The 12,730-nt window shown below is 36.5% G+C and overlaps 1 protein-coding gene across 4 annotated transcripts in view; it reads right to left on the reverse strand.

Annotated features, from left to right (window-relative positions):
- Nucleotides 1-12,730, reverse strand: part of LOC139976372 (protein kinase C iota type-like) — a 64,121-nt gene that overhangs the window by 43,908 nt on the left and 7,483 nt on the right. For all 4 annotated transcript variants that reach the window (XM_071985076.1, XM_071985071.1, XM_071985069.1 and 1 more), the window contains exon 2: nt 12,025-12,104. In XM_071985076.1, coding sequence (XP_071841177.1) covers nt 12,025-12,089 — 65 coding nt within the window. In that variant the 5' untranslated portion in view covers nt 12,090-12,104. The remainder of the gene's footprint in view (nt 1-12,024; nt 12,105-12,730) is intronic.

Below are 12,730 nucleotides of genomic sequence, written 5' to 3' on the forward strand. Positions count from 1 at the left end.
TTAGCAAGCTCTGGGTCTAGTTGTCTCAGTTCCTCCACTGTGTATGCAGGCTCGATTTGATAGCAGTCAAATCCAAATGCATCAATGTTCTCTTTTTTTTCAAAAAATTTCCGAGCAAGGAAAGTGTTTTGGAAGAAAATTTTACTAGATATTGCCTTAGTTGTCGTGAACAGCATGTTGTAAATGTATGCATTGAAATGCGATATGTGGCTCACTTACGTCACAAAACACGAGGGAACTGTCTGAATTCAAAAAAGAATGGGGAATGCCATGGGTGACGTTTAAATCCATTTTAAGGTTGAAGGAGATTTGAGCACTCTTGTTGAAAAGAGCGTACTGCAAAACGGTATTCCGTAAGCAGAAAAGTCTAGGGTTTATTTCCCCTTTAATAGTTATAATTTCTGATTTGAGAAAGTTCAATACAATATTAACAGCAAAAGGGTAAATAGATATAGGCTTCCAAATTGCTTGTGACTACCCCAAAGTATGCTACGAAACTTCAAATGGTCACCTACAGTAATGGCAAAGTTTTACACAGTCAATTCCTCAGTTTGCCTCTATTATGTCTGTTTTCGGATATCCCAATGCCATAGGAATCTTTAATTGTAAGGGATTTGGAAGCTGCTAGAAGACATTTAGCAGGCATAGGCTGCTCACGTTTTTTTTTAATAGTCTTTTTCCGAATGAATAAATTCCAAATTAGCTAATTTGAAAGTAGGTTTTCCCATACTCATTAAATCCCAGTAGATTTTTGATTATAACTAAATCACTTTTCTTGCTTAAGGCATTTTGGCAATATCTGTGATGTTTATGTCTAATCCATGAAGCTGTTCCATCATGCTGCATATATGAGGTTCAGCTGATCCATTTTTCAAAGTCAACCTTAAAATCACTTTAATCACTTTAATACACTTTAAAATTTGGAAAGTCTTTTATAAATAAATCACTGTCTGTAACAGCTTGGATGTGCTTTAATATCATGAACGAAGGTGTCTGGTTCACAATTTATCACAGATGTGCAAACTCATTAGTATGTGTATAAGAGATGCATTTGGGTAGTGTGAAATCAGTAGCCTGACCATTATCATGTGATACTCAGATTGAAGATGGAATATCCCTCAATTTAATTCTGTTCCTTAACCTTTCCACTACTCACACCCTTTAGCATATAAAAAATTATTGCTTTTCCTTTACCAGGTGCTGATGAAATCACAATTTTTGCAAGTTCATTGTTTATGCATACAGGTTTGCATACCCATGTCTATTGGTTTGTATCCCCTGGACTCACACTTCCCACTCCCACTGGGTGAATATGCCCTTTGTCTATAGGTTTGCATCCCCTGGAGTCAAGCTTCCCACTCCCCTAGGCTGCATGAACCCATGTCTAGTAGTTTGTATCCCCTGGACTCATGCACCCCCATGAATATGCCTTATGTCTATAGGTTTGCATCTTATGGAATCAAGCCCCCCACTCGCATGGGGTGCATACACCCTATGTCTATAGGTTTGCATCCCTTGGAGTCAAGCTTCCCACTCCCCTGGGGTGCATAAACCCTATGTCTATTGGTTTTTCTCCCCTGGACTAACACCTCCCTCTCCCAGAGGGTGAATATGCCCTACGTCTATAGGTTTGTATCCCCTGGAGTCAAGCCTCCGACTCCCATGGGGTGCATACACCCTATGTCTATAGGTTTGTATCTCCTGGACTAACGCCTCCCCTTCCCACAGGGTGAAGATGCCCTATGTCTATTGGTTTTTATTCCACTAGAGTCAAGCCTCCCACTCCAGTGAGGGTGCATACACCCTATGTCTATAGGTTTGTATCTCCTGGAGTCAAACCTCCCACTCCCACAGGCTGAATATGCCCTATGTCTATAGGTTTGTATCCCCTGCATGGATTCAAGCCTCCCACTCCCCTGGGGTGAATAAACCCTACGTCTATAGGTTTATATCCCCTGGGCTCACACCTCCCTACCACAGGGTGACCATGCCCCTGTTTAAGGATTGTTGATCTCTGAGTTCAATCCTTGTCATTGAAACCATTGGTTCTCCCGTAATACAAAGGTAACGACCTGCTTTGTGTTGCATCTGAAGCACTAACCTAAAAAATCCAGTCAGTTTTAATTCATGGACCAGTTGTTTAAAGGGTCGTTTCTCAAAAACTAAATCTTCTATAAAACTACAACCTGGACTGTTAGCAGTTCGGTTTAACATATCAAGTCATCCTTTAAGTTTTAATATTATTGGTCACATCATTTGTAATGGTTTTATCATGCGTACTGTGTAGACTAACGACTGAGGCATTGCACTCTAATATTCATTTACAGGACCCTACCCTTCACCTGATAATTTTGAATGCCAGACCAGACTAACAATATTAAACCTTCAGTTCTCTCATTTCTTTTTCCAATCAGTGTCATTCCTGTGTCTGGCACAGGCTAGAGCTTAGTCTGGTGAATAGTAAAATCCATGACCTTCCACACAATGATTTCCCTCAAACACTATTGAAAAGGGATTGCAGACTGCTGGTTGCCATGGCGAGGGTAAAAGACCTTTTGTAAAAACTGAACCCCATACAATTCAAACTACACTATACTGAATAACCACACAGAAAGAAAAGCTTTAACAACAATCGGCATAAAAGATTTTTTTTTTTTTTTAACAAGGTAAGGCTCGGAAAACACTTTGTACCTTACACTCTAATACAGAGAGACCTGTGTACAGGTTACACCGCTAACAACCCACACACATTCTTGCTTGGTAGCGACACACCTCTAGATCACGCAAGCACTACCACAGACAACAGTCGTTATGGTATCAAACTTTGTGGATGCACCGCACCCATTAAACAAATTACAAATATAGATATCGGGGTAAAATGCACCCATGGTTCCAAGATCGCATAACATTATTGACAACTTCTGAGTTTTTGAAAGTTTTTCATGCTTTTTTTTTATGAATAAACAATAAGTTATTTGTTGAAGAGTAGTCACGTTTAATAGGTCATTTGGGGAAATACGTAAACAATATTCTAGTCCCTAAAACTTCGAATAAAATATATAATTGATTATGTGTGCTTAATATATGGTTACCTGGAGTTTTAACCTGCTATGTTGCTATGGTTTCTGTGATCTTGTAGTTTTAGCAAACTGTCAGTGCATACTTCCATAATATTATTATTTTTATTTCATTTCAATTCAAAAACACTAATCTTAAAACCATGATTAATTGCTCACATCTACTGCCGAGCAAAAGTTGCATACTTTTCTACCTCCAGTAGGTCGGCCTATGGCTTCTGTTTATAGGCATCACCAAAGCTAAAGTTGTGCCCTAAAAGAAAAGTACTGCAAATTGGCAGTGCATTCAACTGTATTCAGACTAGCATCCAAATAACACATTACTCAACATAAGAAAAATAACAACATATTATTTCATACTCAAGTAATTTGTTTCTTTCGTTCCCATCTGTTGAGATATAAACACTTTGCTAATCCTTTAATTATCAATAACTTTCCAATAGATTTCCAGATACTCTTGCGTGTTCCAATAGTATTTAAAGATAAAGATGTCACACTAAGAGATGAGAAAATTATACCAGACCTAACATTTTGAAATTAAAAACAAAATATTTTTCACAGCAAGAAGCATTTCTTGAACCTAGGGAAGGAAAAGGAAAATAAAGCACAAAACTCAACAAGAAGAAGAACAAAGTTAAAACCTTTCCGTATTGTTTCACCGTTACAAGGAGCATTAAATGAAACTTGACTCTATTTGGACACTCACAATTCACAAAGTATAAAACTACCTACTCGGATTGTTACCATAGGGAAATACCACTCACCTTCACATTAATGGCTGCTACTGTTCTTAACGATAACCAAAAACAGCTAAAATAACCCAAACGGGACACTTTCAATCGTGTACGATGATTATGATGAACGTCTACACAAACTGACTCTATAGAAAGACTGTTTGATAAAAACTTGTTATTTACATGTAAAGTTACTGGTAGCACTACTGCCAAAATTATAAACTGTTCTATATACAACAGACACAATCTGTTCTAATTTACTGTTGCCCACATTTACTTTGTAAACTCAGGATCAAATAAAAGAGATACAATATTTTAAATTCCTATCTGAGAGTCTTGAAAATTTCCTTTCATGAGTTGTTATCCTTTCCAGAATAATTTCTCACGGATGAAAACAAATTTCATGGGGGACAAAAAAGGATGCTTGAAATAGGATGAAATCATCTGGCAAAATGATCTAACCAAGCTGCCTCTGAATTGGATCGATTGCAATACAATTTTGGGAAATACTTGACCAGTTTGATCAAATTTTCAGACATGGTCAGTTTAAACGATTGTTAATGGCATTATATACTGCATCGAGACTGGACTGATTATATCATTAGCATTAAGGGTTTACAGTAAAGTTCAAGAATTCAATTTAGAGGTGTACAATGATCTGATTAGACCAACAGACAGATATCCTCAGATCCATGAAATAGCATTAAAGATTGATTTAGTAAACTGATAACATCGAACAGGAAGATATCCTCAGATTCCTGAAGTATCATTAAGGATTTACAGTCAGCTTCAAGAATCAGAGAGACATAGACTGAACTGATTACATAAAACAGGAAGATATCATCAGATTCCTGAAGCATCATTAAGTATTTGCAGTCAGCTTCAAGAATCAAACTTAGAGACATAGACTGAACTGATTACATAAATAGGAAGATATCCTGATTCCTGAAGTATCATTAAGGATTTAAAGTCAGCTTCAAGAATCTAACTTAGAGACATAGACTGAACTGATTACATAAATAGGAAAATATCCTCAGATTCCTGAAATATCATTAAGGATTTGCAGCCAGCTTTTAGAATCAGAGAGTCATAGACTGAACTGATAACATCAAACAGGAAGATATCCTCAGATTCCTGAAGTGTCATTAAGGATTTACAGTCAGCTTCAAGAATCAGAGAGACATAGACTGAACTGATTACAGAGAAGATATCCTCAGATTCCTGAAGTATCATATAGGATTTACAGTCAGCTTCAAGAATCTAACTAACAGACATAGACTGAACTGATTACATAAATAGGAAGATATCCTGATTCCTAAAGTATCATTAAGGATTTGCAGCCAGCTTCAAGAATCAGAGAGACATAGACTGAACTGATTACATAAATAGGAAAATATCCTCAGATTCCTGAAGTATCATTAAGGATTTGCAGCCAGCTTCTAGAATCAGAGAGTCATAGACTGAACTGATTACATCAAACAGGAAGATATCCTCAGATTCCTGAAGTATCATTAAGGATTTACAGTCAGCTTCAAGAATCAGAGAGACATAGACTGAACTGATTACAGAGAAGATATCCTCAGATTCCTGAAGTATCATATAGGATTTACAGTCAGCTTCAAGAATCTAACTAACAGACATAGACTGAACTGATTACATAAATAGGAAGATATCCTCAGATTCCTGAAGTATCATTAAGGATTTACAGTTGGCTTCACCTGAACTGATTACATAAACAGGAAGATATCCTCAGATTCCTGAAGTAGCATTAAGTATTTGCAGTCAGCTTCAAGAACCAGAGAGACATAGCCTGAACTGATTACATAAATAGGAAGATATCCTCAGATTCCTGAAATATCATTAAGGATTTGCAGTCAGCTTCAAGAATCTAACTGAGAGACATAGACTGAAAATTCCCTAGTTTAAAGTTTTTCTGTGTAACAATGGTTAATTACTTGTTAATTACATTTTCCCAATTGTTTCACCTGTGCTCATGTCTGATGTGATACAAATGCAGAGAACTGCCATAAATGATAATAGTAAGCACTCTCACCGATCCCTACCAAAATAGCAGAGAGGACAGACTGTGACAACTCCCTACTAAGAAACAGACAGGACCTGATGATTAGAAGGTTCTTATTAAACAGCAGAGAGGACAGCGTGTGACACCTCCCTACTAAGAAACAGATAGGACCTGATAGGACCTGATGATTAAAAGGTTCTTATTTAAACAGCAGAGAGAACAGCCTGTGACACCTCCCTACTAAGAAACAGATAGGACCTGATGATTAAAAGGTTCTTATTAAACAACACAGAGGACAGACTGAGACACCTCCCTGCTAAGAAACAGATAGGACCTGATGATTAAATGGTTCTTATTAAACAGCAGAGAGGACAGACTGTGACACCTCCCTGCTAAGAAACAGATAGGACCTGATGATTAAAAGGTTCTTATTTAAACAGCAGAGAGGACAGACTGTGACACCTCCCTGTTAAGAAACAGATAGGACATGATAGGACCTGATGATTAAAAGGTTCTTATTTAAACAGCAGAGAGAACAGGCTGTGACACCTCCCTACTAAGAAACAGATAGGACCTGATGATTAACAGGTTCTTATTTCAACAGCAGAGAGGACAGACTGTGACACCTCACTGCTAAGAAACAGACAGGACCTGAAGAGTAAAAGGTTCTTATTTCAACAGCAGAGAGGACAGACTGAAAATTGCCTGCTCAGAAACAGATAAGACCTGATGATTAAAAGGTTCTTATTAAACAGCAGAGAGGACAGACTGTGACACCTCCCTGTTAAGAAACAGATAGGACCTGATGATTAAAAGGTTCTTATTAAACAGCAGAGAGGACAGACTGTGACACCTCCCTGTTAAGAAACAGATAGGACCTGATGATTAAAAGGTTCTTATTAAACAGCAGAGAGGACAGACTGTGACACCTCCCTGTTAAGAAACAGATAGGACCTGATGATTAAAAGGTTCTTATTTAAACAGCAGAGAGAACAGGCTGTGACACCTCCATACTAAGAAACAGATAGGACCTGATGATTAACAGGTTCTTATTTCAACAGCAGAGAGGACAGACTGTGACACCTCACTGCTAAGAAACAGACAGGACCTGAAGAGTAAAAGGTTCTTATTTCAACAGCAGAGAGGACAGACTGAAAATTGCCTGCTGAGAAACAGATAGGACCCGATGATTAAAGGGTCCTTATTTTTTGCCAGTGTCTTGTCAAACTTCGCATATAACTGACTTTACTGAAATTATAACAATTGGTATAATTTTAGAGAAAAGTGTGTAGTTCCGGTGTCTAGTAAGCTGTTGGTTGTTAATCTCATCTAATATTTTATGTTTTTTCAGTCGGACTTATGAAAGGTTTTTAAGTCATGTCAAAGAATCAGCCCCCACCCCCCCCCGCCCACATGTCAAGTGCTTGCAATTCAACATATCTTAACTTGTGAACCTATCATTCTTTCACGACTACATGCACCAGGCTTGGGGTAATCGTAATCAGTAATTGTAATCGATTACAATCGATTACATTTTTTGAAGTAATCGTAATCGATTACTTTTGTGAAAATTACAAAGTAATCGTAATCGATTACAAGGGCAAAGTAATCGTAATCGTATTACATTTATGATTACAGTGAAATTTGAATGAGAAGGGCAAAATCAGTAGAAAAGATTAAAACTAATTCTTACTATTGGCTTTTAGTGTGACCAAAGAAGTGTTCTTGCTTCTAGAATTCTCTAGCACAATAAACTTACACTAAGAAGTACTGGGGATTTGATCACCATATTCAAGGATTTTTTATCACCTGAATTATTCTGTTCAATGCTGCCTCTCAGCATTCACAATCCTGATGCATACACAACTGGTTGACATTAGTTGACATGGTGTGCTGATTATAGAAAATTATTTCATTAGTATATTAAACACTTAAACAATAACAGTCAGGCTGACAAAATACACCCTTTAAATTCATTTAAGTAAGTAAATTTGATAAATAATTCCATTTGCCATGTTCAGTGGGCCACAAGGCTCAGGTGTAGCACCTATTGAAAGCACATTGCTATTTATGTCAGTCTATTGTTCTCATTACCAGAGTTGACCACTTTTTGATGAAAATAATTTACTTTTACTTTGGCCTTCCATGTCCCATGTACTGTGGAATCATTGGAATGCCCTATTTCAAAGCTGTTTAGTTTTATTTTGGTGTTATATTGTAAAAGAGTTTTTAGTTTTGCTGCTATGCAGAAATTATTAGTTTACAAAATATAGTGTTGCATGAAAATCTTCATTTGTTTTACTTTAGTATTTGTCTGTTTACTCTTTGTCTGTTTAAATTGTATTTTTTACTGGACTTATGGGTTACACATCTTAAACAAGTTAAGGCATAAATGTGTAATGCCTGGTAGGAATTGTAGATATACTTCCACAATTTTGTCCGTATATACTGTAAATGCCCTTCCTTTGCCCTATTTCATTGCCCTATTTCCCGGCAGAGAGTTATATTAAACAGATATGCAGAGGATTGTGCAAGTACAGTAACCACAATGTAACCATGATTGTAATCACGATTACATTACAATGTAATCGTAATCGATTACTTCAACTTTAGGCTGTAATCATAATTGTAATCGTAATCATACATTCTCAAGTAATCGTAATCGTAATCGATTACATTCAGATGTAATCGCCCCAAGCCTGACATGCACACAACTTTATAGGTCATCAGTATTGGCCCCAAATATTCTAGGAAGTCTAATAGTGGTCACCCATGCCCGAACTCTGATGAGCAATTTTCTTCCATATTCACAGTATTTGTAACAGTTAATTGTCTACTAGGTATTCTTCTATACCAACCATACATCCCAGCTAATGATATACAAAGCTGATGGCAGAGTATTTCGTGGTGTTGTTCCGAGTTGTGTATAGAATCCCCAACCAAGACATTCAAACTGGCCTCTGTTCAATGAAATCCAAGTTTCATCATTGAGTACCTTTAACCTACTAACTTTTTCAATCAAAATAGTTTTTGTGATATATACGTAATAAGCAATGTTGTATCATACTTTATGTTAGAGCCCTTTCATAATGTAGCTAAAAGACTAAATTAAATCTCATTCAATCATGAAAGTGAACATAATTGTATTTCATACAGCATTCCATCGGTCTTGCATGTGGTTAAAACACTGTGCCATAAAGGGTATGAGTGACCATATAAGAATGAAAAAGACCATCAACTACTAATTAATTAGCCATGTGCCTTTGATTGTAAAAATGTGCTCCTCCAGGAAAACACAGGCGTTAACAATCCTTAGAACGCTAACAATATGGTGGCGATACAGGCGACCTTTCAAGTAGTGCTCAACCACATTACATTACCCAAATGATGACATCATAGAGATGAATTCAGATGATGTCCAAGTACATTGATTCTATCCCACAATTGTATTAACTTCTCTGTGATAGCATATGAGACAACTAGGAATAACAATTGATATAAGGTGACTGCTTTTAGTGCAAAAGCATATATCTAACACTGGTTGCCTTTGAGATGGCTCCTGGACTAATCAGCAAAAATGAGATAATAAAACAGATAAACAGCTTTGAATGTCTGCTGTTATGCAAAATGATGATGTATAGATGCCAATCATTTACTATCTCTGTAGACTTGCGTGATCAGACGTTTTGTGGTTAATGATGGCCTAAGAGTAACAGCTGTGAGGGAATGGGGGAGAGAGAGAGAAGGGAGGTTTAGGATATCAATTATGGTTTAAAATTAAGGAAGGAGATTAATCTTAAAAGGATTAAAGGTCATTTAATCATCTTATTTTTTTTTGGGGGGGGGTGGAGAATCAGAATTATACATGAATGTTTTATTCAGATAATATCTTCGACACAAACATGATGGTTTTCATTTGAGGTTAGCCACAACAAAGAAACTCAGTCTGCAAAAGATGGCTTGATTTCCTGTCCTAAAACTGACTCAAGGTTACTACTAATATACCCACTCATGTGACATCACTGTAACCTATCTGAATGTCCATTATGTCGTTACTTGTCTATCTTGCAACTGGAGGCCAACAAAAAGAAGAAAAAAGAAAAAGAAAAAGGAAAATAGAAAAAAAAAAGGTTTAAAATTGATTGTCATTGTACTGCATTGTCCTGTGGCTTAATCTGTAAATTTATTCATATCAATGTTTGAATGTAAAATCAGTTTATTGTTTGAACATTTTGTGGCATAAATGCAACGGCAGGGTATGTACCTGTTACAAAAGTGACTGTAAGAGATGTACTCTATGTATGTCTTGCATTATCGTATCAATAGATGACAAACTGCTTTTAGTAAGAAACATAATTACTTTGGTAAATTTAAATTACCATGTGATTGAAAAAAAAAAAATATATAACTTTTACTAACTTTTAGTTGCTGTATATACCTTTACACAGAAAGAGCTCAGTTTAAAGTTCTGTTCACTTCAAACATTCTGTTATACTCATTTAATGGATTATAGGTAAACATTACCAAAGTCATGTTTGAGTCAGTTCTATCTGCTGACTCTACTAGTGTAGTCAGCTGGGACAATACAAAATTGTGACATATATTATGTATACAGTTGTGTATTGTAAGTCAAACATATATATGATCTGTATTATTTTATTTTGCTTGCAAACGAATGAAACCATTCAAACTGTACCTAACTGAGCATTCAGAATTCATGTGTGATTAAAATATGACAAAATTTACAATATTAGCTTCAGGCATAGACAATCCATTACATTATTGTGGTGTACTGTTTATTTCTCATATAAATTCAACACAGACATCCAGTTGTACAGTACATCAATGTGCGATCCTTTGCAAGCATATCCAAAGAGATCTTACAAAAGCCACACTATTTTAAAAGTTCACACTTAATATGTGAAGCGTGCATTGCAGCTTTCAACTTGGCTACACTATTTTAACTACCTGTTAGGAACACGCCCATCATCATGAATAGTGACCAGACATTCCCCACTTGGGGAAACAGTTTTCACGCCTCTTAAAAAAAGAGGGCAGTATACTACTTTGGGAAAATATCAAAATTTGTCAGAGATTGTGAGGGCAGTATTTCACAATAATGATCAACTACTTTTGGCAGTCATTCCATGTATGTAACCTTTAAACATTTTCATCGTGCAAGAAGCATCATGGTCATTGACTTATGTTTAAAACCCACAATATTTGAAGAGCAAAACAGGAATTGGAAATTATAAACGGTAACATCCAGGAAAAGTGAAAAAGAAGAGCAGGGAGACACAGAAATGAACGGTACATTTGTAATGGTTGAGATCTAATTTATTCCAATATATTATGAAAGAATGAATGAATAAACAAGAAACAAACTAACAAATTAATAAATATTTATCCTTCCTCTTTAGGAGTGTGGTACATTTCCAGATCAATATTAATGTAGTGATATATATGATACATACTAATTATGCCAGCATTCTTTGAAGTTGAAATATTTAATTGATATCTTAACTGAAACAGCAGGATATCAGCATGTGGTGGGCCTAACAGAATGGTTCTGATATGCTTCAGCTCTGTCTAGGAATACCCAGTTAAAGTGACAGTCTTCCTACATCCCCATAATGATAGCATTATCCAGTGAAACAACAAATATTTTCCTCTCTCAATCCTAGTCAATATTGTAATTGTGTCTTCACAAAAACTTGGCAGAATCAATTTTCAGCAATGTGCAGATTAAAAGCTTTGTCCTATCCTGCTCTGTACATACTCCAACACAACAAATATTGTTAATATGATGGCAGTTTACTTCACATCGGGTTTGCAAACCTTAGGAAACACTCTGATATGTCAGATCAAACATCGCTTAGCCTAGGCTAACAGATATGTATTAATAGTACATTGCACCTTGTACTGAACAACTTCTCGATTCATGGCTTAATTCAACCTATTTTCACAAACCTTGTTTCACTTCAACCCCACCCCCCCCTGCCCGACCCTCCCAACTTGTCCTTGCTATTAGAGGGGTTCATGAAGGTTTCCTGTGCTGTCAGCAGTCATAATGTGAAGTGCACACACTCATTGCCTAGCCATAAATCCTACTGAATACTGACCCATATATAAAGTAAAACTCCTCAATTCTTTCTTCTCACCAGCCCTGCTTGAACCCAGCAGTACTTACCCATTGTAGGCAGCCTTCACAGAGATTTGTGTGTTTCCCACATCTGTCATGATGGAAGAAGGCATTAGCTAAAGCAAGTTCTGTCGAAAAAAACAAAAAAATAAACCTATGAACAAACAAACAAAATTAAATTGATAAACACATTCTGAGAACCCCTTTGAATCAGTCTCACGACTGAATGATATTTCTAAAAAGAGAGTAACGATTGCAACCTGAAGTACTCTTTATGTAAATTATTTACTGCAACAGGTCTGTCTAAATTCGCCGAAAACATCAACCGCATATTAATTTCATAAGGGCTGCTTTCAAAATCATTACCCATGGCACAGTTTGAAATCAGTTATATAGCATCCGAGGCACAATTTTGCCTTACGTACACAGCTCAACAAGAGCAAGGGGGGCCCGAACTCTAGTTTTGTTATGCATGTGTAGGTCAATAGGTATCATAAATTACACATAAAGAGATTTATGAAAATGGTCTCTCTGTTTAAAATATCAACATGTACACACAATACAATATAAAATTTCACTGGCTAATTTATTTCTAGTGTTTACATGGGTCCAAAATTTGGGAACCGGGTAGCTGAGAGCCGTTACGCGATGGGTATCCTCGAGGTACCCTCATGTATCGCGATTTCAAGAAATTACATATTGGATGCTATAACAAATGAATTATGTTCTCCACTGACAATGTTTTCATGTTCAA

The sequence above is a fragment of the Apostichopus japonicus genome, chromosome 11 (genome assembly GCF_037975245.1).
Source record: "Apostichopus japonicus isolate 1M-3 chromosome 11, ASM3797524v1, whole genome shotgun sequence".
Taxonomy (NCBI): Eukaryota; Metazoa; Echinodermata; class Holothuroidea; order Aspidochirotida; family Stichopodidae; genus Apostichopus; species Apostichopus japonicus.